General features: G+C 66.0%; 1 protein-coding gene across 1 annotated transcript; it reads left to right on the plus strand.

Annotated features, from left to right (window-relative positions):
- The first annotated feature begins 4,270 nt into the window (after positions 1–4,270).
- Positions 4,271–20,158, plus strand: SMG9 (SMG9 nonsense mediated mRNA decay factor). Its single transcript, XM_062176831.1, has 14 exons — positions 4,271–4,571; positions 7,143–7,298; positions 9,106–9,180; positions 9,263–9,527; positions 9,614–9,711; positions 11,037–11,149; positions 14,110–14,221; positions 15,366–15,461; positions 15,655–15,740; positions 16,813–16,919; positions 17,452–17,559; positions 17,634–17,762; positions 18,012–18,156; positions 18,889–20,158. The coding sequence occupies exons 2-14, from the start codon at positions 7,149–7,151 to the stop codon at positions 18,965–18,967; spliced, it is 1,563 nt and encodes a 520-aa protein (XP_062032815.1). The 5' UTR covers positions 4,271–4,571; positions 7,143–7,148; the 3' UTR covers positions 18,968–20,158.
- The last annotated feature ends 4,110 nt before the right edge of the window (positions 20,159–24,268 follow it).

The following is a 24,268-nucleotide window of genomic DNA, read 5'->3' on the forward strand; positions in this document are numbered from 1 at the left end:
CTCTGAGCCCATCTTACCCCAACTCCAACAGCTTCAGAGCTCATCCTTGATGCCCAACGTGTGCATCTCCAAGTAAAGATGTCAAAGCTTGTCAATTTCCAACCACGCCCACTCCTCAGGGCCAGCCAGGCCACGGCCACGGCCACATGGCACCGCAAGCTTCAAGTCCCAGCTGCTCCACTTCCCACCCAGCTCTCAAGACCACGGCTCAAGCGCTTGAGTCCTCGCCACCCAGGCTCTCGGCTTCAGCCAGGCCCAGCTCCGGCTGTTGCGGTCACAAGGTAGTGTCACCAGTAACCTGAGGGCCAGGACGCCCCGCTGGTGTCCCCGGCACAGCTGACACCACGGTGCCCGTGGGTGGGGAAAGCCCGCACAGCGAGGGGCCAGAGGCAGCGACTGAAACCGTTTGTTTCCCCCCCAGGCCCACGCCCACCTGTCTCTCACCTGCCTGCGGCTCACTTCCTTCCAGTCTTGCAGGCCTCTGCTCAGATGTCCCCACAGCGCCTCCCCTGCCCGCCTGTACCCTCTGTGACCTCTGTCACTCCCAATTCCTTTACCCTCTTTTTTTTTTTTATTTTCCTTATTTGAAAGGCAGAGAGACAGTGAGGGTAGAGAGCCCCCATCCTCTGATTCCCAGTGCCTGTGACGGCCGAGGCTGGGCCAGGCCGAAGCCCCGGGCTGGGAACTCAATGTGGATCTCCCACACGAGGGCGAGGGCCGTGCCTACCTGAGCCATTGCCTGCCGCCGCCCAGTAGCAGAAGCTGGGTAGCATGGCAGAGCCGGGGTCCAAACCCAGTTCTCTGAAGTGGAATGCTGCTGCCTCAAGTACCCACGCCTATTTGCTATTTTTTTTTTTTTTTACAAGTTTTTCCTATTTGGGGCCAGGGTTGTGGCACAGCAGGTGAAGCTGCTGCCCGTGATGCCGGCATCCCGTCTGGGCACCAGCTTGTGTCCCTGCTGCGTCACTTCTGATCCAGCTCCCTGCTAACGGCCTGGGAAAAGCCGTACAGGACAGCACAAGTGTTTGGGCACAGCTACCCACATGGGAGACCGGATGAAGCTCCTGGCTCCTGGCTTCAGTTTGGCCCAGCCCTGACTGTTACAGCCATCTGAGGAGTGAACCAGCAGATGGAAGACCTCTCTCTCTCTCTCTGTAACTCTGACTTCCAAATAAACAAACACATCTTTAAAAAAAAAAAAGGAATTTGAATTATTTATTTATTTATTTGAAAGGCAGAATGACAGAGTGAGATACATAGAGAATACAAAGAGATCTTCCACCCACAGGTTCACTCTCCAAACGGCTCCAACAGCCAGATCTGGGCCAGGCCAAAGCTAGGAGCCAAGAAGTGCATCCTGCTCTCCCACATGGGCGGAAGGGGCCCAAGCACGCAGGCCGTCCTCCGCTGCTTTCGCAGGCGCGCTAGCAGCGAGCTGACTCAGAAGCGGAGTAGTGGGGTCCGGGGTCACAGGCTGCGGCTTAACCCACGAGCCCCGCCTCCAGCCCCCAACAGGACCTCGTGAAGCCTGCACACGGGTGGGGCGGCTGGGTGGGCCCCGCCTCCAGCCCCCAACAGGACCTCATGAAGCCTGCACACGGGGTGGGGCGGCTGGGTGGGCCCCGCCTCCAGCCCCCAACAGGACCTCATGAAGCCTGCACACGGGGTGGGGCGGCTGGGTGGGCCCCGCCTCCAGCCCCCAACAGGACCTCATGAAGCCTGCACACGGGGTGGGGCGGCTGGGTGGGCCCCGCCTCCAGCCCCCAACAGGACCTCATGAAGCCTGCACACGGGGTGGGGCGGCTGGATGAGCCCCGCCTCCAGCCAACAGGACCTCGTGAAGCCTGCACACGGGGTGGGGCGGCTGGGTGGGCCCCGCCTCCAGCCCCCAACAGGACCTCGTGAAGCCTGCACACGGGGTGGGGCGGCTGGGTGGGCCCCGCCTCCAGCCAACAGGACCTCGTGAAGCCTGCACACGGGGTGGGGCGGCTGGGTGAGCCCCGCCTCCAGCCCCCAACAGGACCTCGTGAAGCCTGCACACGGGGTGGGGCGGCTGGGTGGGCCCCGCCTCCAGCCCCCAACAGGACCTCGTGATGCCTGCACACGGGGCGGGGCGGCTGGGTGGGCCCCGCCTCCAGCCCCCAACAGGACCTCGTGATGCCTGCACACGGGGCGGGGCGGCTGGGTGGGCCCCGCCTCCAGCCCCCAACAGGACCTCGTGAAGCCTGCACACGGGGCGGGGCGGCTGGGTGGGCCCCGCCTCCAGCCCCCAACAGGACCTCGTGATGCCTGCACACGGGGCGGGGCGGCTGGGTGGAGCCAATGCACACGCATCGTCTCCCGTACTTGCTTTTCCGGGATGGGTGCACTTCAAATCTATTCTCACAACTTCCACGCACACGACAACGGAGGGACGTCGGTACCTTATTACCGCCCCCACTCTGATTTCTGTCCTTGGATCCACACCTCCCCGTCCTGTCCCCGGCCCCACACACACCCTCGGGTTTCCTTCTGGTGTCCCCTGGCCCATGAGACTCCTGCCTGGGCGGCGTCTCCAGCCCCTCCCGGCAGGTGGCTACAGCCCTCACACAGGAATGAGTGAAATAAAGCGGAATCAGGACCTTCGGATGCCTCAGGCCAGCACACACCCTGCCTCAGCAGCTGCCCCTGAGGCCCGGCACAGACAGCAGAGGCCACACAAGCTCCGGGAGGCCCTTCCAGACCCAGCGTGCTCGCTCCACACAGCAGCGTACCGTGGGCTAACGGACAGGGCAGCTCCCTGCGCCCGAGCGCTGACTCACCGCCACGCAGCCTGCCTGGGGCCGGGGAACCGTGGGCTCCTCCCGCAGGGACACAGGCGTGGGTTTGGACCCAGGCCCTGCGGCCACGGGCCCCTCAGTCTTTCAGTGTCATTTTCCTGCATCGGGTGGGGGTGGGGGCACAGAGAGCCTGGGACACAGTGAGCCCCAGGTCAAGGTCAGCCCTATTCTCCCCTCACCCCCTTAAAGTCACTTCTGCCTCCAGGGCGGGGTGCGGAGTGGAGCTGCCCAGATGTGAAACTGTCAACCCAGGTGGCGAAATTCAGCTAAGAAAAACAGACACAGGCCTGGTGCAGCTGTGGTGTCTGTTAAACTCCTAGAACCTGTCGGTAACAACAGTGCCGTCCCTTCCTGTGGCTGGTGCTACCACCTGGCCGGGGACGGCCTGCAGGGCGGCTGGGCCTAGAAGCTGAATCTCTCTCCTCTGTGCACCCCCTTTGGCTGCCTGCATGTTTGCTGATACGTACACGTTACCACTTTAAATAAGATTTCACATGGCGCAGTGGGTTAACGCCCTGGCCTGAAGCGCCAGCATCCCATATGGGCGCCGGTTCAAGACCCGGCTGCTCCTCTTCCGATCCAGCTCCCTGCTGTGGCCTGGGAAAGCAGTAGAAGATGGCCCAGGTCCTTGGGCCCCTGCACTCACATAGGAGACCCAGAGGAAGCTCCTGGCTCCTGGCTTCGAATCGACCAAGCTCTGGCCATTGCGACCAACTGGGGAGTGAACCAGCGGATGGAGACCTCTCTCTCTCTCTCTCTCTGCCTCTCCTCTCTTTGTGTAACTCTGACTTTCAAAATAAATAAATCTTAAAAAAAAACAGATTTCACATTAAAAGTGGGGCATTTCCCACTCACTCCTAGCCTCCCACCTTCCCACCTGGACACTACGGGCCCACCAGCGTGGGCTCCCCTGGGGCCGCAAAACTCCGCCCGCATCTCTGCCGACAAGCCCCCACCTCCTCGGGCGCTCACGATCAAGCCCGCCCTGGGCGGCCCTTCAGGACCGCACCTGCCCACCCCTGCGAGCCCGTCCCCAGGTCCTGGGGGTGCTGGTAACCCCGAGTCTCAGCCAGCCTGCACTTGCTCGGCCCACCCAGGCCCCTCCCTAACGATCCGATCCCGTAGCCACAGACCAGACTCTCACAGGTCTGATTCATTCCTGTGGCCTTGGCGCTCACTTGGCCCAGGATACTGAAATGCCTCCCCGCTGCCCCACCCCATCGCAACCCGCCACCATCACTGAGGAGGCGGGACTCGAACCCGCGGTCTTCAGAGCCATCCGCCCGCCCTCCCACCCATAGACTGGCGCGCACGCAAGCGCACGCGCACTCAGACCCGCGGCGCCCTCCCACCGCCACTCCGTGATCCGCATGCGCGCTGAGGCCTAGCTCCTCCCTCAACGCATGCTCAGCCCGGCGCGCTAGCAGGGCACTCGCGCGCGCGCCCATCTGCAGCCACTGCGCACGCGCAGTGTCGGCCGCCCGCGGGACCGGGGTTCAGCCTTGCCTCGCGATACCTCTTTCTCTTCCTCCTTCGGGCCAGCCTTCCCCAGGGGCCGCTTCCGGGACACAAAGGCCGGTTTCAGAGTGGCCGGCGTCTTACTTTCTCGTCCTCTTCCTCTCTCCCACACTCCGGGGCCCCAGACGCCATTTACAGGCGAGTGCTGTGTGGTGGAACTTCCCCGCCCCCACCCCACTCTGTTCAAGGGAGAGCGCGCGCCGCGCCGCGGGAGCCAATCAGCAGCTGCGTTAGGTAAGGGGCCCGCGAGCCTGCGCGGGGTGCGCGCGCCGGCGTTGGGCGGAGCCTGCGGCGCGCCCCGCCCCCTGGGCTGCGGTTAAATAGCTGGGCGGTCGGGGCGGCGGGGTGGGGAGCCGGGTCCTGAGGCGAGGCGGCGGGCGTGGGTGCGGGCGCGGAAGTACAGAGAGAAATCGGGTCGGGGCGACCCTGGTCGAGCCCGAGAGCGCCCCGTGATGGCCTAGGGGCGTCCCCTGCGGCGATGCGTGAAAAAGTTCCCTGGTGGCCGTGGCCGATACCAGAGGATGTGTCAATCAAAGCCCAAGTGTGGGGTCCCTCAGCAGCACCGCGAACCCGACCCTGGTGACCGTGGGGGTGGATCCCAGCGTGTGCATGGACTGAGCTGGGGGGCATTGACCTCCCGCAAGTACTTAAGATTCGTTTATATGAGGGGCCGGCGCTGTGGCGGAGTAGGCTAAGCCTTCGCCGGGGCGCCAGTTCGAGTCCTGGCTGCTCCTCTTCCGATCCAGCTCTCTGCTGTGGCCTGGGAAAGCAGCAGAAGACGGCCCAAGTGCTGGGGCTCCTGGACCCACCTGGGAGACCTGGAAGAAGCACCTGGCTCCTGGCTTCGGATCGGCCCAGCTCCGGCCATTGCAGCCACTTGGGGAGTGAACCAGCGGATGGAAGCTCTCTGTCTCTCCCTAACTCTGCTTTTCAAATAAATAAATTTCAGAAAATTATCTGAAAAGCAGTTACACAGGAAGAGGGAGGAACCGCGATCTGGCATGCACTGGTTCACTCCCCCGAAGGAGCCTGGAGCTGCATCGGGGTCTCCCACGTGGGCGCAGGGGCCTGAGCACTCGGGCCCCGTCTTCCCTCCCAGGTGCGCCAGCTGGCACTCAGGTGGGATGCAGCCCCCATAAATGATTTGCCAATAGGTGCTTGGGATCTGGGAGCTCGCCCTAGGGGCTGTGAGGTGCTGGTTCTGCGGAAACCCCCCCCCCCCCCGGTCCCCGAGTGTGTGCATTGGGCTGTTTTCCGGGGAGGTCAGTGGGTCGGTCAAGACACTGCAGTAACCTGGCCTGAGAATGTTGGAGGAGCCCCCAGGGGGCAAAAGCAATGGGAGGGGGGGTCCCTGACCGCATGTGTGGGGGCTCTTCAATTCTGGGGCGCTCCCCAAGGCACACAGTGGACACTGGTTTTCCTGGGAAGGACCCTCCTTGCTGTGTGAGGAAAGACGGGTGCCGGGGCCAAATCCCCGCCGAGACGCAGGAGCGCTGGGCGGGAGGGCAGAGCAATGGGCAGCCAGCAGTTGAGTTGCGGGGGAGTGGGCCCCAGGCCTGTAAACAGTCATTTAGGCGCCAAAGGAGGCCTTTGCTTGGCGTGCGGAGACGGGCCCCCGCCTCCTGTCTGCGCGTGGCTGGCCGCACGGTCAGGGAGCAGCCCGCGGGACTGGCCAGGCCCCGGCCGGCTAGCAGAGTGACCCCGCGTCCTGTAAACAGTGCTGCGAGCGTCTCTCCAGGGGCCTGTTTATGTCTCGGTGCCCGGGGCTGGGGGCGGGGAGCAGGCACTTAGAGCCCAGCAGGGTTGGAGGGCGATTAGGAGAAGTCGTTTCTGGCTGGACGGGCCGTGCCCCCGAGCCTCCACTCTTCACCTCTGCCTGGCCGGCACCTGTGGACAGTGCCCGAGTGCGAGACGGGGCGGTGGCCGGGCCTAGAAGACTCTAGTCACCAAAGCGCAAGGCGGGCCGGAGCGCGGCCCTGTGCTAGTGCGGGTGTCCCCGCAGAGTCCAGCCACCAGGTGGGCGCTCCAAGGCCCCCCTAGAACGTGGACGCATCTCCGGGTACTCGCCCCAGAGACCCGGGGCCGGAGCGTGCCTGTGGGGGCGGGGTGGTGCACACGGGCGCTAGATGGAGCAGTGCGGAGGCCTGAGGTGAACAGGCTGCAGGGGGGTGGCCCAGGTGAAGCGGAACCCCCTCAGTGCTGCTGCAGCCCCGCCTCTCCCTCCTGGCCGCTGTCCCGCCGATTCGTAAGTTTGGGGAGATGATTCCGTTTCTGGGTGAGTCTGCGCCTAAGACTTGTGTTGATGTCGGAGCATTTCAGCATTGGGGAGTAGTTTTGATTTTAAGAGCAGTGAGTTCCTCACTACCTGCAAAGGTGGGCCCCCCCTCGGCCCACGAAAATGCCTTCCAATAGGTTGCCTCACAGCCCAAAATGATTGCTTCAGCTCCAAACTCCACACCCACATTCCATCCAGCCAGGAGGAGGAAGGGGCGAGAGGCCTGTGGTAGGGTCTGTGACTGGGGTGTTCGCAGAGCTGATAAACCTCACTTAGGGTATCCTGCCTCGGACTAGAAAGTGCTTGGTGAAACTAACGGGCCACTGGCTGTGTTTAATCGCTACCCAGGTTGAGAAGTATGCTCTGGTGAGCCAGGAGCTCCCCTGAGAACTGAGGGGTTTGCCCTCGGGGTAGAAGCGAAGCCTGGATCGTGGGGCCCACAGAGCTCTGTCTGGAGGGAGCCGCCTCCTGTGGCGCGGGGCGGGTGGCAGGAGCCTCTGGGCCCCCAGCTCCTCTCCCTCCCTCTGCAGGCTGCCATGTCTGAGTCCGGCCACAGCCAGCCCGGGCTGTACGGGATAGAGCGCCGGCGCCGGTGGAAGGAGCCGGGCCCCGGGGGCCCCCAGAGCCTCTCTGGGCCTGGAGGCCGGGAGCGGGAGTACGTCGCCCCGTGGGAACGCGAGAGGCGGGTGAGTGGGGTGCTGCCCCGGCGGGGGTGGGTAGGGGGAGATGAGGAAGGAGGCAGGGTGGTGGGGAGGGGGGCCAGGGAGGTGACTGGGGCCTGGGAGGCCGCAGAAGGAGCGCTGTGCTGGGGTCTCGGTGAACTCGGCCCTCGAGGGTCTGGGTGTGTGATCAGAGCAGCCACAGAGCGCGGCCCGTGGTGGGCCCGGTCTCACCGAGGAGGACTTGCACCCAGGCCAGGGCCTGCCTGGTCTCCGGCTCTTCGACACCGCCCACCCCAGGGAGGGCCTGGGCGGGAGTCAGGAGGCCTCGCATCGCCCAGTGGCCTGCTCTGACGCCGCCTGTCCCTGGGGGTAGGCAGCCATGAGGAGTGCGGCTCCCGCGTCAGGGCCACCGCGTACCACGCACGCTTCCTGCTGGAGAAGGTGCCCGTCCGGCTACGCCTTTGGCTTTTTTTTTTTTGAAAGGCAGAGTTAGAGAAAGGTCTTCATCCGCTGGTTCACTCCCCAAATGGCCACAATGGCCAGAGCTGCGCCGATCCAAAGCCAGGAGCCAGGAGCTTCTCCCTGGTCTCCCACGTGGGTGCAGGGGCCCAAGGACTTGGACCATCCTCCACTGCTTTCCCAGGCCACAGCAGAGAGCTGGATCAGAAGTGGAGCCGTGGGGACTTGAGCCGGCGCCATACGGGATGGCGGCACTGCAGGGGCGGCTTTACCCGCTACCCCACCCCACCCTTGGCCTTAGTCCCTGACCAAGCAGCACCGAAGGTCGTCTTTGTTGCGGACTTTGCTGCCCAGCCGGCCTTCCGCCTGGCTCATGAACTCCTCTCGTCCTCCCTGACCCGGCCTCCTGCCCGCTTCTTCACGTCCGTGCGCGGGCCAGTGGCAGCCCCTGGGCCTCCTGCTGGGCGCCCGCTGGTCCGTGCTGACAGGCGCCAGCACTGGGCCTCCTGGCCCCCGAAGCGGATCTGTCCGTCCTCTCCCGCCTCCAACAGCCTCCCTCACGGGCGTCATCCACACCACCCCAGCCGCTGCTCCCGTGGCGGTTTGCAAAGCCACACTCATTCACGTTGCTCTGTCGTTGGTTGTCGCCGTAAGCCAGCGCCCTGAGCAGGGTTTAAACAAGAATCCTCCGTGAGGGGTGAAGCAGCCACCCCCCCCCCCCCGCCCAGAGCTCTGGGCCCCCCTGCGGGGACTCAGCCGAGCAGAGGAGGCGCGGGGCCCAAACGCAGGGCTCGTCCTGAGTGGGGTGAGTCAGGAGAGGCATGGGAGGACGTGGCGTGGGCATCGGTCCCCGGCGTGGCCGGAGCAGGAGCCAGGCGCCGGGGCGGGATGAGGATGGCAGGTGCATCTGCCACATGCCCAGGCCACGCCGGGCAGTCTGTGACTTCTGTCCGCCTTGTGGTAGTCCTGTGAGGAAGGAGTTCCTGCCCCCATTTGGCCGGTGAGAAGACTGAGGGAGGAGGGAGGGTCAGCCTTGTCCGGGCTCTCACAGCCAGCAGCGTCGGTCCGGGAAGGTCCGACTTGAGCCCGGCCCCTGTCCGGCTGGACGCGTTGCCTCCCGGAGGCAGCTGGTCGGAGGGTGCGCTCTGTGCTGGGACCAGGCTGCCCGGGCTCAGATGTGCCGCCGTTGTCCTGGCTGTGTGACCGTGGGCAAGCCCAGCTATTTCAGCTGCAGAGCGGGGTACGGTGTCCCCCTGTCTCACAGGGCTCTTGGTGGGATAGAGGAGTTCCCGCGGGGAAGCACTCAGAGTTAGTGCCCGGCGCGGAGGCCCCTGGCGCCGAGCCCCCCAGTCACTGCCCTCTCTCCCCACAGGACGGCAGCGAGGAGCCGAGCGCCTCGGTCATGCAGAAGACGCCCATCATCCTGTCCAAACCGCCAGCGGAGCGGGTGAGGGGCAGAGCCCGGGAGGGGGAGGGAGCGCCTGGGGAGGACTGGGCCACGCTGACGGTCCCTCTGCCTGGCCCCGCAGTCCAAGCAGCCGCCGCCCCCGGCGGCTCCGGCCGCGCCGCCTGCCCCTGCGCCCCTGGAGAAGCCCATCGTCCTCATGAAGCCACGCGAGGAGGGGAAGGGGCCGGCGGCCGGGACTGGGGCCTCCACCCCTGAGGGGGCCGCGCCGCCACCCCCGGCGGCCCCCGCACCTCCCAAGGGGGAGAAGGAGGGGCAGAGGCCCACACAGCCCGTGTACCAGATCCAGAACCGGGGCATGGGCCCCGCCGCCCCGGCAGCCATGGACCGTGAGTGGGGGCGGGGTGGGGCTGGCAGGGGGGCGGCGCCCCTCCCGCAGACCCTCACCGCAACCTCTGCCCTTCCCTGTCTCCAGCCGTCGTGGGCCAGGCCAAGCTTCTGCCCCCGGAGCGCATGAAGCACAGCATCAAGCTGGTGGATGACCAGATGAACTGGTGCGACAGCGCCATCGAGGTACCGCGGCCCCCGGCGCCCCCCTGCCGCAGCCTGACCGCGGCCCCCGGCGGCCTCCCCCTGCCGCAGCCTGACCGCGGCCCCCGGCGGCCTCCCCCTGCCGCAGCCTGACCGCGGCCCCCGGCGCCCCCCCGCCGCAGCCTGACCGCGGCCCCCGGCGCCCCCCCCGCCGCAGCCTGACCGCGGTGCCAGCACCAGCTCTCGCCGGGCTAGGGCCGCGTCTGGGCGCTTTGCTTGTGTGGTAGAGCGGTGGCCCCTGCCCCCTTCCGCAGCCGGGGGCTTCTGCTCCCGTGTCCTCCCTGAGCAGCCGGAAGCCGTGCCGACCCCGTGGTCCCTGTCGGCATGTCCCTGTGGCTCCCTCCTCCCCTGCCTTCGGCCGACCCCTGGTCCCTGTGGCAGACTCTGCCCGCAGGCTCCTAGGCCCCACGCCCTCCTGCGCTGCTTTGCCCTCCCCAGGCCGTCCTCGCTCGCACTGCACATCTCCCGGAACGTCCTTGTCCCGCCCCAGCACCTGGGCTCACTGCGACAGGCACACCTGGGACCAGGCCCTTCTGCCTCTCGGCCACCTTGATGCTGGTGGTCACTGGGGAGCCCGTGTCCAGGCCGTCCCCTGCTGCGCGACCAAGCAGAACTTGGTGCGGCAGCGCCCTGTCCCCATGGTGGCCATTCAGCGCTGGACCCGCGGCTGGTGTGACTAAAGAACAGAATTGTTGGTGCCACGTGGTTGTCGCCAGTCACCTGTTACCGGTGCCTGCTGGAGGCAGCAGGGCAGCCCAAGGGGTACCACCTTGCTGAGTTGTGGTTGGGCCCCTGGAGCTCTGCCCGGGACGCTGGGAGCCCCAGCCCCAGTGCAGGACCGGGCTGCTATCCTTGAGGACAGTCTCTTGCGCCCCCTGGTGGTCATAGCCGCCCAGGCGTGCCCAGGAGGCTCTTTGGTCCCGCTCACGAGGCCTGGGTGCCTGCTGTCCCTTCCCACGTGCCACTCCTTCCTCTGCTCCTGGGCCAGCTGGAGCGGGAGACTCAGTGCAGCGGTGCCCGGGGTCCTGTCCTCGCCAGCTGCTCTGCTCTCGGCCCCTCACCCCTTCCCAGGCTTCCCTGCAGCTTCTAGACCATGCCAGGCTTGTGGCTGCCCTCAGCTCTCGCAGCTGCTGTCCTTGTGGCCAGAGCACTCCCCACAGCCGCACCGCGGCAGAGGAGCAGCAGAGGCCCCTCGCCCAGGAGAGGGTTTGGAGGCCGCGCCTGCTCTCCTCACAGCCGAGGAGGGGTGGGCAGGAGGGCTGAGGCGGGCCCTCTTGTGAGGGTCTGGTTCCTGCGTCTTCCCGCAGTACCTGTTGGATCAGACTGACGTGTTGGTGGTTGGTGTCTTGGGCCTCCAGGGCACAGGCAAGTCCATGGTCATGTCGTTGCTGTCGGCCAACACTCCAGAGGAGGACCAGAGGTGAGGAGACCTCAGGTAGGGGTGAAGGATGCCGGGAAGGAGGGGGGCACCTCCCTGGGGCAGGGGCGGGGACGGGGGGACTCGGGTGTCGCAGGTGGTGGTGCTGCAGGGCTCTGGGAAGCTGTGTCCCCTCCCCAGGCCTCACTCCCTCGTCCGAGGTGGTCACGAGCTCCAGGGCTGTCAGCCCTCCCTGCCTTGCGCTGGGAAGTGGATGACGCGGTCACAAAGGCTCGGTGAGCCCTGCTGGGTGGCCCTGGGCTCGTCATGTCGCCTCCCGGCGTCCCTAGTGGGTTTCTAGAAGCTGAATGAGATCAGGAACGCAGAAGTTAACCTGCCCCTGGCAGAGAGTATGTGCTCACAGGACAGGCTAGGGGGTCTGGATGCAGGAAGTGGGTTCCACACCAGCCTCCGTCCTGCTGTGCTCCCCTGGGAAAGTGGCTTTACCTCTCTGGGCCGGGGAGAGCCACTCAGGTGGAGGAGCCCTTGACCAGACATTCCTGAGCAGCAACGACGCGAGATTCTGAAGATAAAGGTAAGGTCCCAGGAGCAGGTTGTGGGGAGGTAGGAGCTTAAGAAACAGAGCTGGGACCAGGAGCGGAGAAGGCGGGGGTGGGGCCGGGCAGCCTCACGACGTCATTGGAGAATCGGAGTGGGGGAGAGCGGGAGCGGAGCCGGCTGGGACGGTGAGGAGCAGCCTCCTTCAGCTCACCTTTGAGAGCAGGCGCTGGGTCTCACGAAGCAGCTGACCGCACCCTGGACTCCGTGAATGGGCAGCAGGGGTTTTTTCCCCTTCCAGTCTTTTTAGAAGTTGTTTATTTGAGAGACAGAGAGCTCCCATCCGTTGGTCCACTCCCCCACATACCTGCACCAGCCCGGCTTGGGCCAGGCCAGAGCTGGGAGCCGGGAATTCCACCGGGTCTCCCACTGCCATCCCTGCTGCCTGCCGAGGGTGCACGCCAGCAGGAGCTGGAGTGGGAGCAGAGCCAGGAAGCCCTGGGCATGCGCGCGTCCTCGCTGGGGTCTCCCCCGCTGAACCAACTCCCGCCCCATGCAGAGTCTCACACAGACCCGCAGTGGGGCTTTGCGCCCAGGGAGAGGGGCCGTGGTACCCACCTGATCCCGAGGGACTGCTGGAGACCCCGGGATGATTACCCGTCACTATTGGGGAGCCTTTGCCTCCCCTGGAGCCAGGCTGGGCGGTCCCGCTGCCTCTCCATGTCTCCCAGCCCTTCTGTGGTCGCTTGGGACTTTGGCCCAGTGTGGCTCCTCTTTGGGACAACCCCAGCTCTCCCTGACAGCACTCCTGCCTCACCCCACGACCAGCAGAACCTCCCTGGGCCTCTTGGTTCCGATGCCCGAGCTCACAAGAACCCTGTCGTCACACTGTGTCCTTGTGAGTCGTGTCTGCCGTGGGGTGGTGGGCTTCAGCACCAGCTGTTGTCATGAAATCCCATAGATTTTCCCTGGGAACTCCCCTCCTTCATTCCCAGCACCCTAGTCTGAGCCATTAACAGCCCCCCTGGAAGAGATGTCAGGGTGCCAGGAGCCCCTTCCCCGCTCCCCCGGCCTCAGCTCAATTCGGCAAGTGTGTGGTGCGCACCGGCCTCGCGGCAGGCGCTGTGTTACTGTGAGGATACCGCAGCATACGAAGTGGACACTCTAATAGGGGCTAGTGACCAGTGAATGCCTTCTGGGGTTGGAAGGTAACCGAACAGCAAGAGGCTGCCGGGCGGGGGTGCTGGCCTCGGCTAGTTTCAGTAGCCTGGTTGGAAGGCCGCCGTCAGGGCATCCGAGAACAGACTTGGGGGAGAGGAGTGTTCCAGGGACAGGGATTGGCAGGCAAAGCCCCAGGGTTGGAACTGGCCCAGGACAGCGTGGACTGAGGAGCGGGAGCCGTGGGAGCAGAGGTCCCCACCGCACGGCAGGCCGGGCTCCGGGCCACCACTCCCCGGCTACCTCTCTAGGGGCGTCTCCGCTGCTCTCCATTCCTCGCGAGGGCTCATGGGCCTCTCGCTCCCTGCTGCCCCCCGCCCATTCTTTCTCCTTTTACCGTCCTGGCCTTTCTCCCCGTGCTGCTGTCAGCGCCTCTGCGCCCATCTCCGTGGTCAGTTCCCCTCCAGGGCAGCCCTTCCCGGCCCCACCAGCTTCGTTCGTCCTCTGTGACGGCCACGGGAGGTGATTCCTGTGCGGAAGCTCCAGGAGCCGAGGCCACGCCTCCCCGATCCATGCTGCTCTCTGCAGACACACGGTCTCCGCAGAGCGTGTGTCCCGTGGGAGGACGCCTGCTCTGAGTTAGCCAGCGTCTGGGAGGCAGCAGTTGTCACCCTGATTTTACCGGTTGGGACGGAGAAAGTCACTTTAAGTCACGGTGTCGCTGGGTTGCACTCTCTGGGCTGAGGGTGAGGTTCCCTCCACCTGCTTTGCTCCCAGACCCCGGCACCTGGCACAAGTAGGAACAAGGGCGACCTCCTGGCCGTGGGGAACTGGAACCAGGACCAAGAGTGCCCCTTGCCATTGGCGGAGGCATCCATAGCTGTGTGCCCACACCCGGGTGTGGCAGGTGCACTTGGTAGGTCGTAGCTAGAGTGGCTGCGCGTCCGGCACTGCTCTGCGGTGTTGCCTGTGCTAGCCTCACGCTGACCTCACCGTTTGGTGCTGCTGTCATCCTCCTTTAACAGGTGAGGAGGAGAAAAGGTGAGGACCTTGCCCAGGGCCACGCAGCCGGGAGGAGGCCGAGTTGGTCTTTGGATCTCTGCTGCTAAACACGTGGGCTCCTGGCTTCATGAATGGAACAGCGGCAGGAGTGCCGTGTGCACAAAGCGTGGCCTCAAGGGCGTGGGCCGAGACGGAGGCTCCGTGGGCAGGCGGGCACGGGAGCGCACACGCTCGCTACTCCGGAGTAGTAGTAGCAGCCCCCACTGTGAGCCAGCCCCTCACACAGCCCTGCCCCTCCCCTCCAGGGCGTACGTGTTCCGGGCCCAGAGCGCCGAGATGAAGGAGCGCGGGGGCAACCAGACAAGCGGCATCGACTTCTTCATCACCCAGGAGCGGATCGTGTTCCTGGACACACAGGTGCCCACCCCGCCCGCGTGCCGAGTGTCTGCCGCTGAGCGCAGCGTGGGGGCCACGTGCTTGGGGTCACGCCGGGGCCCTCGGCTGCTGGTGAGCGCTGCGCTTCTGCTGTGGCCTTGCCACGCAGCCAGGCGGGGTTTAGCAGCCTGGCCCTGGCGTCTGCCTGTGCCATTCTCACCAGCTGCCTGGCTTTAAGTTCTGAATCGGCCGACCTCGGCTGTCCCCTAGGTGGGTGAGGTGGGAGCATTCCGTGGCACGGTCAGGCAGGGTGTGTGACCGAACCGGGTGCCATCGCCGCTGGCTCGCACCCTCCTCTGCAGCTGCCTCGTCCCCAGGCACAGTCCAGCTTCCCGGCCTGCCCTTCGGAGGGGCCAGGACCTGTGCCTGCCAGAGGTCCCCAGGGAGAATGGCGTCAGTGAAGGGGCCCGGGGTGTGGGGTGAGCTGTTGTGAGACCCGTTCCGAAGCGCTTGGTGCTCAGGGCGGGCAGAGGGCCTGTGCTCCCAGGGTGACAGCTCTTGCACTTTGCACTTTGGTGTTCCTCCAAGGATGAAGTTGGGGAGCTTCCCACGGGTTTTTTACATTCACGACCTCGCCAGGTGTCTTGTTTTTTGCCCTAAGTAATTATCTTAGTCAAGGTTTGAAGGCAAAGGAAGCAGCTGGCCACAGGAAGCACCCCCGAGGGGGTGACTCACTGAAGTAATTGTTACATTGATCAGCGCCAGGTTTCTTCTCCCTGGGCACGGGCACTGGAGAGCAGGTGATTCATAAAAGCGGGGGAAGGAGGGGCTCTGGAATGTTCCTCGTCGGCCCCCCCACCCCGTGTGCCTTGTTCTAGCACCCTGCTAATTAGAAATCACTGTTTGCATTTAAGATTGATTTTTTTATTTGAAAGAGAGGGAGAGACGGAGGTCTTTGTCCACTGGTTCACCCCCCAGGTGGCTTCCCAGACTCAGTAGCAGAGGGCCGGATTAGAAGCCGAGTAGCCGGGACTAGAACCAGGCACTCCGCTCTGAGATGCAGGACTTGCAGGCAGAGGCTTTCCTGCCGCCCACGCCCCGGCCCCGCACAGTCTCTGCCCTTGTGTTGGCCTCCCATGGGCGCTGTGTGCACCCAGCCGGACACGCCCCGCCCTTCTCGCCGTAGCCCATCCTCAGCCCCTCCATCTTGGACCACCTCATCAATAACGACCGCAAGCTGCCTCCGGAGTACAACCTTCCGCACACCTACGTGGAGATGCAGGTGAGGGGCCACGTGGCACGTGGGGGAAGCTGGGTGCCAGCCGCTGCCTTGGCGCCCCTCGGGTTGTCGGGAGAGGGCCGCAGTGAGAGTCAGGTGTGGCTCCGGCCCACGTCCTCCCGGGCGAGACGCCCGAAGCTGCTGGAGGACCCTGCGGCCGTGGGCCCTCAGCCCTGCTCTCTCCCCGTGCCCACAGTCTCTGCAGATTGCCGCCTTCCTCTTCACGGTCTGCCACGTGGTGATCGTGGTCCAGGACTGGTTCACAGACCTGAGTCTGTACAGGTGAGGAGCAGGCGGGGAGGGGGGCGAGGGGCAGCCCCGGCCCAGGGCTCTCGGGTTCTCACAGCAGCCCGAGGGACGCTTCTGTGACAGGTGCCGGCGGGGCCCTGCGCTGACTCCACCTGCGGCGCGGAGGGAGGCAGAGTCGTCCCAGGCGCGGCTTACGGGTGCTGGCCATCTGGCCCCTTGCCGGCCTCACGGCCCTCCTCCTGCAGCTCGGGCCTCCACCCTCGCTCCCCAGACCTCAGGGCCGGCTCTGCCTGTTAGAATGCGAGTCCCAGGGAGGCAGGTGCCGGGCTGAGCGTGGTGCGAGCTGCAGCCGTCCCGTCGCTGCCCTGGCAGCCAGGAAGAGTAGACCTGGAAGGAGTTGGCTACGGGTTCTAGAAACGCCCCCGGACGAGACTGGCTCCGTGCCTAGGGCCGTGAAGGTCCCTCATGGCCTCAGGAAACAGCTGTCGGGTGGGAGGGCCCAGGGCCAGGCAGGAGGGAGGGCGGGGACGCTGCGGCAGGTAGCCCGGGTATGACTGGCAGCCCTAGGAGCCGGATCTCTGCCGTTCCGAGCGCTGTGTCAGGAGCCGCGGAGTGTGGCCGGGGGGAAGGGTGAAGCTTCTGCCAGGCCCTGGGCATGGAGAGCAGCCGACAGGCCGGATCGCTGTCTGCGGAACACCCTGGGCGTGGGCAGAGCTGCGGGCCTGGCCACCCGCAGAAAAGATGTGTGGGGAGCCCGTCACTGTGACCCATCTCAGTGACGGCCTGGGACGCCCCTCCTCCCGCCGTGGGCCGCGCTGCGTCCACACGGCAGGTAGATTGGACAGCTGTGTGCGCTGGCCCCGGGCTACAGGCTCGAAGCAAACGGGCAGACTGGACTCAGCTGTGGCGCTTACGCTGTAGGACTTACGCTGTAGAATGGAAGCTGCTCTGTGAGAGCGGAGCGGGGGCTGGATGTGGAGGAAGCGGCGCGGACCTGGGTCCCGTCCCGGCTGTGTGAGAAGCACGGGCGCGCGTGGCCTCCCCGTTGTGGCCGGGCCTTCCCGCGGCACCTCAGAGCCGTCACAGCCGCCTCCTCCCCGCCCAGGTTCCTGCAGACCGCAGAGATGGTGAAGCCCTCCACGCCGTCCCCCAGCCACGAGTCCAGCAGCTCGTCGGGCTCCGAGGAGGGCACCGAGTACTACCCCCACCTGGGTGAGAGGCCTGCGCCGCGAGGCGTGGACGCCGGGGCCCTCGGGAAGTGGGAGGCGAGGGGGGAGCGTCGTGAGGAGGCCACACAGGGTAGCCGCCCTTCCTCCTGGGCTCCCCACCCCCTGGCTGCCCCTAAACCCAGGCCTGGCTGTGGGAGCAGAATAGGGCAGAGCCCCCTGCTGGGTCCCTGGCACCTCCCAGCAGGGCCGTCGGGAAACCGTTCCAGGCCCTTGCCTGCAGGGCCCCGCCTCCCCTGCGGCTTAGCCAAGGGCTCAGGCTCGTCTCGGACCCCCCTCTGCAGGCAGGGCCTCCGACCTGTGGCCTCCCTGAGCCCCGCCTGCCTCCCCTCCCCGCCCTGGCCTGCGGGCCTCTCCTCGTTTGTCTCCGTCAGGCTGGGGGCTCTGTCTCCCCCGACAGCAGCCTGCCCGGGGCCCGGGGCCGGGTGCAGCTGTGTGACGGCTGGGATGAGGGCCGTGCCCCGGGCTGAGGGGCGTGCTGCGGCCGCGCGCTGCCTCACCGCCCGTGCCGGCCTCAGTCTTCCTGCAGAACAAAGCCCGCCGGGAGGACTTCTGTCCCCGCAAGCTGCGCCAGATGCACCTGATGATCGACCAGCTCATGGCCCACTCGCACCTGCGCTACAAGGGTGAGCGGCCGCGCCCCCACGCTGGGCTCCTGCCCCTGGCGCACGCCTCCAGGCTGACGTGTGCGCTCCCACAGGCACTCTGTCCATGCTGCAGTGCAACGTCTTCCCGGGGCTGCCGCCTGACTTCCTGGACTCGGAGGTCAACTTGTTCCTGGTGCCCTTCATGGACAGCGAAGCGGAGAGCGAGACCCCGCCCAGAGCAGGTGTGCCCCCCCCCCCCCCGCACAGGGGTGTGGTCTGAGCTCAGGCCGCGGGGGTGACGCGGGCCCAGCTGGTCTGAGAGAAGACAAAGTCTGGCCCCAGGGTGCTTGGCCCCTCTGTTGGGAGCGGGTTCCAGGAAGGTGGGGCCAGGGCTGGGCTCTGCAGGCTCCTTGAAGCCCAGGATGCTGTGAGGCTGGGAGGAGGACCCTCTCCAGGCGTCTGTCCCTCACCCTCCCTCCCCGACACCCCAGGGCCGGGTTCCAGCCCGCTCTTCTCCCTGCTGCCCGGGTACCGCGGCCACCCCAGCTTCCAGTCCCTGGTGAGCAAGCTCCGGAGCCAGGTGATGTCCATGGCCCGGCCGCAGCTGTCCCACACGATCCTCACCGAGAAGAACTGGTAAGAGCGCGTGCAGGCGGGGCCGGTGTGAGGGGCGCTCTGGGCACGGGCTAAGGGGCCCCGGGAACCACGCAGCCTCGTGAGCTCCTCCCCAGCCCCCAGTGCCGTTCCTGGGGCTCCGGGAGCCCCTCACGGCAGGTGTTCCCGTGACCTGAGGCCTGGGGCATCAGCCATACGCTGAGTTTACTGGGGGGAGATGTAGGCCCAGAGGAAAGCAGCGTCACGTAGCCAGGGCACACCTGGGGCTGGGTCCACCTGGCTGCCAGGAAGAGGACCAGTGAGCTGGCTTAGGCTTCGGGAGGTGTCAGGGCCCAGAGGTGTAGCCTCACAGGAGGTGGGAAACAGGCCGGTGGGAGCCACAGGCGCTCACGTACGTGCCCTGCTGCGCCCGCCAGCCCCACTCCCCAGAGCTTCGGGTCTGAAGGAAGCGCTTGGCCCACGTGACCTCTCACGTTCCCAGCTGTCCGCCTGCAGTTGGCTGTGGCCACAGGGCCAGGACCACACATGGCAGCAGGAGCTTCTCGGGCCCGACGGCCGTCCATCCCAGCTCTGCTCCTCCGTGGGTCTGAGCCAGGGCCTGGTGGGCATCCGAATGGCCACGTCCCGTCCGGGTGGCCGTCCTCCCCGTGTCCCAGTCAAGGAGTGGCTCTGTGCTCAGCGTCCACGCGCCCGGTCGTACGTGGGCCTCAGTTTCCCCACGGGACAGCCCTGACTGTCGACCTTCTCCCGCAGGTTCCACTATGCCGCCCGGATCTGGGACGGGGTGAAAAAGTCCTCGGCCCTGGCAGAGTACAGCCGCCTGCTGGCCTGAGCCCGGGAGGAGTCCATGCGAGGAGCCCCCGGGCCCCGGGCACAGCAGGGAGCGCGCGCGTCCCCGGCGAGCGGAGAGCGGCAGCAGGCTGGCGGACGAGACACGAGGTGTCCAGGGCCGGGCCCCCAGCCTCCACTGGGGGCCGCTGAGGGGGTGACTCTGAGAGATCCCACCCCGCCCTGGGATGGGGCAGCCCATCCTAAGTCCCCTGTGGAGACAGGCAGTGGGAGGAGTCTGGTAGGTCGCAGTGGGGGCCCAGGCTCCGTGCGCAGCTCCCTGTGCAGGGACAGGAGCAGCAGGTCCCTCTGGCCTGCCTTGGCCCTCCTGGGAGGCAAGGCAGGGCCCACAGAGCTATTACTGGGCACGAGCTGGTGGCTCCAATAAACACAGTCATGGGAGCCTGGTCCTGTGTCCCACTTGCCCTCCCCAGCCCCCTCCCCCCAGCAGGCTGTCCTGGGAGGGGGGCAGACACAGGAGCTGGCCTTGGCAGGGTGTCCTTGGCCGCCCAGGAAGCCTGAGTGGGAGTCCCCAGGGACACAGCCGCAGGGTCATGGAGTCGTTCGAGCAGGTAGCTCTGTCTGCCGAGGAGGATGCCGGGAAAGAGCTGTCCTCGGGCCTCCACGCGCACATGTTTGCATCAGAACACGCTCTGGTGAGCGAAATACAGAGGCCACATCAGGACAGTGCCTGCCTGGCTAAAGACCACGCCTGCTTCTGGTTTCGAAAAGAGCCCGTCCTGCACTCGGCTGACTCCTCGCCCTCCAGCGGCCGCTGCTGCCGGCGAAGGTGCGGGCTCCCTTCCCTGTGACCCCCAGCTGCCCCTGCTTGCACACAGCCGTCACTACCTTTAATTAAGTCCAGGACCGGCCCGGGGTAAATACAGCGTACAGTCTGGTACAGCCCGCCCCGTCTGCTCAGCGTAATCACAGTTACGTGTCCCCCGGTGCGCGGGGTCACCCAGGTCAGTCTGCAGGTGGATGTGGCCGTCCACTGCTCTGTGACGCCGCCTGGTGCCGGCTGTTTGCTCCTGTCCCCCAGGCCGCTTCTGTGTCTCCCTGGCTTCTCTTCTTGGGCCCACCCTTACGGCCCTGCCGTCCTTCTCAGGGGAGTCCTGGGCCTTTGAGAAAAGGCGTGGCTGGCAGTGAGGGAGCGGGGAAGAGCTCTGGGCGCAGAGGAGGTCGGGCCAGAGTGGCGTCCAGGCAGAGTGCAGCCGAGGCCTGGGAGACACAGGACTGGGGCAGGCCGTGGCGCTGCCGCTCGCTGCCCACCCTCTGCGGCCATCGGCTCCTGCAGAAGTGCCTCCAGATGTGCCCGCGACCCGCCTGCCCCTGCAGCCTGGCCATGGCCCTACTGCTTGGCACAGCGCCCGGCCCTCTCCCTCCCCGGCCCGGGGCTGCGTCTGCCGTTGGCCTAGGGGGTTAGGAGGCGGTGCGGTGCCCAGGGTGCCCAGGTGGGTGACAGCAGAGGCGCCTCTGGGGCCCCGGCCTGGCGTTTCTGCCGCCGGTGCCGCGGTGACCTTGGTGCGGAAGCTGCCCTGTGTGCCCAGCCAGCCCTCCAGGGAGAGTGAGTGTGTACAGGTTGCCCAGCGCCCCCTGTGTACCTGGCGTGGCACCTGAGGCCGCGGGCCGCTGTGCTGTCACAGGGAGGCCGTCTCTGCGAGGGGCTGGGTGTGGCTGCCGGCTCTGCCTCTCCATCTCCACCCTCACCCCACGCGAGCACGGAGAACGTGGCCTCTTCACGCCCCAACTGCAGGAAGCTGGGCGCCACGCGGTCCGTTTCCACACTGCAGCCGCTGTGGGGTCCTGACAGCTGCGCCCCCCCCCCCCCGCCCCCAGCGCCGCTCCGACCCCCTACGCAGCCTCAGGCCCCCTGCGCTTCTGCCGGCTTCTGTCTGCCGCGGTGCCCAGCCCTGGGGGGTTGTGCTGGTCACCAAGTGGCGCCATCGTGTGGCGAGCCCTCGGGACGCCAGCTGCAGCCTCCCACCCGCGGGTGACCCGCAGTCAGTGTTGCCAGTGACTGGGAAGGGCCGACTCGGACATGGCAGCCGGAGCCTTGTTCCGCTGCGGGGCCTGAGCTGGGGGACAGGCCCACCCAGCCCGGAGGGGGTGCCGGGGCAGCGCAGACCCTGGCTCTGACGGGAGGACGGCTCAGTCGAAGCGCACAGAGCGCGCCCACGGAGTCCGCCTGAGGCCCCAGGGGGGACGGCCTCCTCACGTGCCGGTGCAAGCTGGTGGGAGCGAGGTCCCCAGAGGTGCTGCTGGGTCACCGTGGCACTTTCAGGAGGGGGGCCCTGGGGAGGGGCCCCAGAAGGTGGATGTGAGGACAGCGCGGGCACAGACCCAGCCACGCTCTGCTTCCTGGCTCCACGCAGGCCCGCCACCTGCCACGGGACCTTTGCCAAGGCCTGCGTCCTCCCGTCACCCCCTCCTGCCCAAGTAGCTTTGTCTCGGGTGTTTCTCGGGGCAGGAGTTCATTGCTGGGAGCCCCTGGCCCCTACCAGCCTAGAACGGGAGAAGCTCGCTCTGCACACTGGGTAGGGGTGGTAGGTAACGCCCAAGGCCTCCTGCTCGTACCTGCAGCTGGGGAATGGGACTGGGGTCTTCCTGTCCTGGAGTTGATTTTTTAGTATTTATCATGCGTCAGGCCCTGTGAGCAGCAGTAGCAGGATGTGATTAAGAGCTGGGACCTAACAGTTAACATTGACCCTGGTCCAGTCACGGTTCTCACCCCGTGCAGCCCCCGAGTCTCCGTTTTACGGAGCAGGAAGGGAGGTAGAAGTCAGCCACTACCAGCCTGCCCAGAGCCAGGCGAGGGGCCAGCTCCTCTGATCCTCGGCCACACAAACCCCCCAAGCCCTGCCGCCTCTGGGTGCTGCGGTCCCGCACCTGGAGGAGGGGGCCCAGTAGGTCGCGCGTCTGTGGCCGTGTGCCCACCCTCGCTGCCTGGCTTCTCTGTGCTCGCTCACTCACGGTGCACACCAGGGCAAGCCGCAGTCCGTCTTGGCCATGGTGTCCCTGAGGTGTGCAGGCACCTGGTCCCCGCTGCCCCCAAGGCTTGCCCGGTGACACCAGACAGCTGTGTCCCTGCCACAGTCTGAGTCCCCCTCTGGAAGGGGCAGGACAGGGTGGTGAGTTCTGTCACCCCTGAGATGCACAGGCGGCTCCCCTGGGTTCTGTCAGGAGGTCTCGGGGTTTGACTGCCGGCCGGGTGGCAGGCGGAGGCCTGCGTGGGGCGGGCCTGGACCTCAGGCTGGGCAGCTACTCTGAGCAGCCACAGGTCTGAGCCCTGGCAGGGGTCTTCTGGCAGTGGACGGGCTGATGCCAGCCCCGCTTTGTGCAGAGGGGCATGGTGAACCCGCGGGGTCCTGGCAGAGCCTGGGGGGGACCCCCAGAACAGCACAGCTCTCAGCAAAGGGGCCCAGCTCCCCTCAGCCCTCCTGGTCACGCAGACCCCTCCTGTCTGGAGCTGTTTTCTAGAGGCAGGGTGGTTGCGGCCCCAGAGTTGGGGCTGGGCGGATCAGCTCCTTGCCCCAGCGTCTCCCACTCTGCCGCCCGCCTGCCACCTTCATGAGTCTTGGAAGTTTTATCCAACATAGGGACCCCAGGCGCCCCCCCTCTCCCCAACAGGAGACACAGCAAGGTCAGCAGGGCATTCCGCCCTCTGCCCAGACCCTGCAGTCCACCAGCAGGGAGCCTCAAAGAGAGGCCCAGGTCCAGTGACTGCCCCCTGGCTGCCGGAGCTGAGAGATGAGCGCTCTGCACCCCGTCCCCATCTCTGGCCGTAGCCCCAACCCCAGCCACCTCACACTCCAAGTTCAGGCTGCCCCAGAACCCGCACTCAGGAGGAAGGTCCCCACTCTTATTTTTTAAACGTTTATTTGAGAGGCAGTCAGAGCAAAAGAGATCTTCCATCCGCTGGGTTACTCCCAAACCTGGAACTCCATCCATCCGGCTCTCCCAGGAGCCCAAGCACTGGAACCCTCACCCGCCGCCTCCCCAGGTGCATGAGCAGGGAGCTGGACCCACAGCAGAGCAGTCGGGACTGGAACGGGCACTCTGATGGGGCATGCGGTGTCCCAGGCTGCGCTTCAACTCGCTGTGCCACCACGCTTGGCCTCCTCCACTCTGTCTTGGCCGTCTGCCCGCCTGTCGGGGAATCGGCTTCCTTCCTGTGGCCTCCGAGCGTCAGGGAAGCTCCAGTCTCGGAGCCCCAGGCCCGGGTCTCGTGGCAGCTTCCGCATCCACCACGCAGGCGGTGCCCTGGCTCCCGGCGCCCCCAGCCCCATTCTGCACCCTGTGCCCAATCCTATGTGCAGACTGCACTCCAACCTGCACCCACTTCCCTGCACCAAGGTGCAGCCCGCCCGCCCACCTCGATCCAAGCCCTCCGACGGCCCCTGTGCCCCCACCCCAGCCTGGGGGTCCTTTAATCTTCAAACCACTTGTAACCCTTGACCACAGGTGGGAGTTTGCTTTGGGACAGGTATGAGGGCATCAGAATGGCTTTGGTCACCTCCTCCCTCCAGAGCCAAGCACATGTTCTATGTTCTGCCCTCGACAGAACCCTCGTCCTTCGGGGTGCCCACATGCAGCCTGTCACCCACAGCCACCAGTGACACTCGGCAACCCTGACACACGGCTGCCCTCCCTCTCAGACACTCCACCCCTGGCTGTGTGTCCCACATAGTCCTAGCACTCACACAGGTGCACCTGACCAGCCACACAGAGACTCAGCCAAGAGCTCACAGGCTTAGGCACTGGCATTGCAATTATGGGCACCCCAGAAATCTCTGCTGCATACGTCCATACTCAGCAGACACCCCCGGCTTCTGCTCTGAGACTCGCTCTAGGCCAGGGGGTGGAAACCCCAGCCCCTCCCCTCCCGACACTGTGAACCCCCTCCGCTTGCCCTCTCCCCACACCACTCCCACTCTGCCTTCCCCACCCTCCCCGGAGCCGGCTGATCCCTCCACTCCCTGCCTCCCCTCCCAGGCAGTGGAGCTGGCCCGGGTGGCCTGCTCTCCCCCACCTGTCTAACTCTTCGCTGGGGTGCCACTGTGCCGATCCCAGGCGCCGGCTAACTGCCTCTCCAGAGGTGACCTTTGGGGACACTGGGTTCTCAGGGAGGGACATGAGACTGAAGCTGCATGAGTGCCTGGACAGGATTCAGTCGTCTGCCACCCACGGAGCCTGACGGTGGCTCCTGTCCGTGGTCCAGGCTGTGCCCCCTCAGCCACTGGGGACAAGGGACAGCGACACCCCCAAGGATCCCTGGGCCCCTCTCCCCGGGGGCCAACGCCCC

The sequence above is a fragment of the Lepus europaeus genome, chromosome 19, assembly GCF_033115175.1.
Source record: "Lepus europaeus isolate LE1 chromosome 19, mLepTim1.pri, whole genome shotgun sequence".
In the NCBI taxonomy this organism is placed as follows: Eukaryota; Metazoa; Chordata; class Mammalia; order Lagomorpha; family Leporidae; genus Lepus; species Lepus europaeus.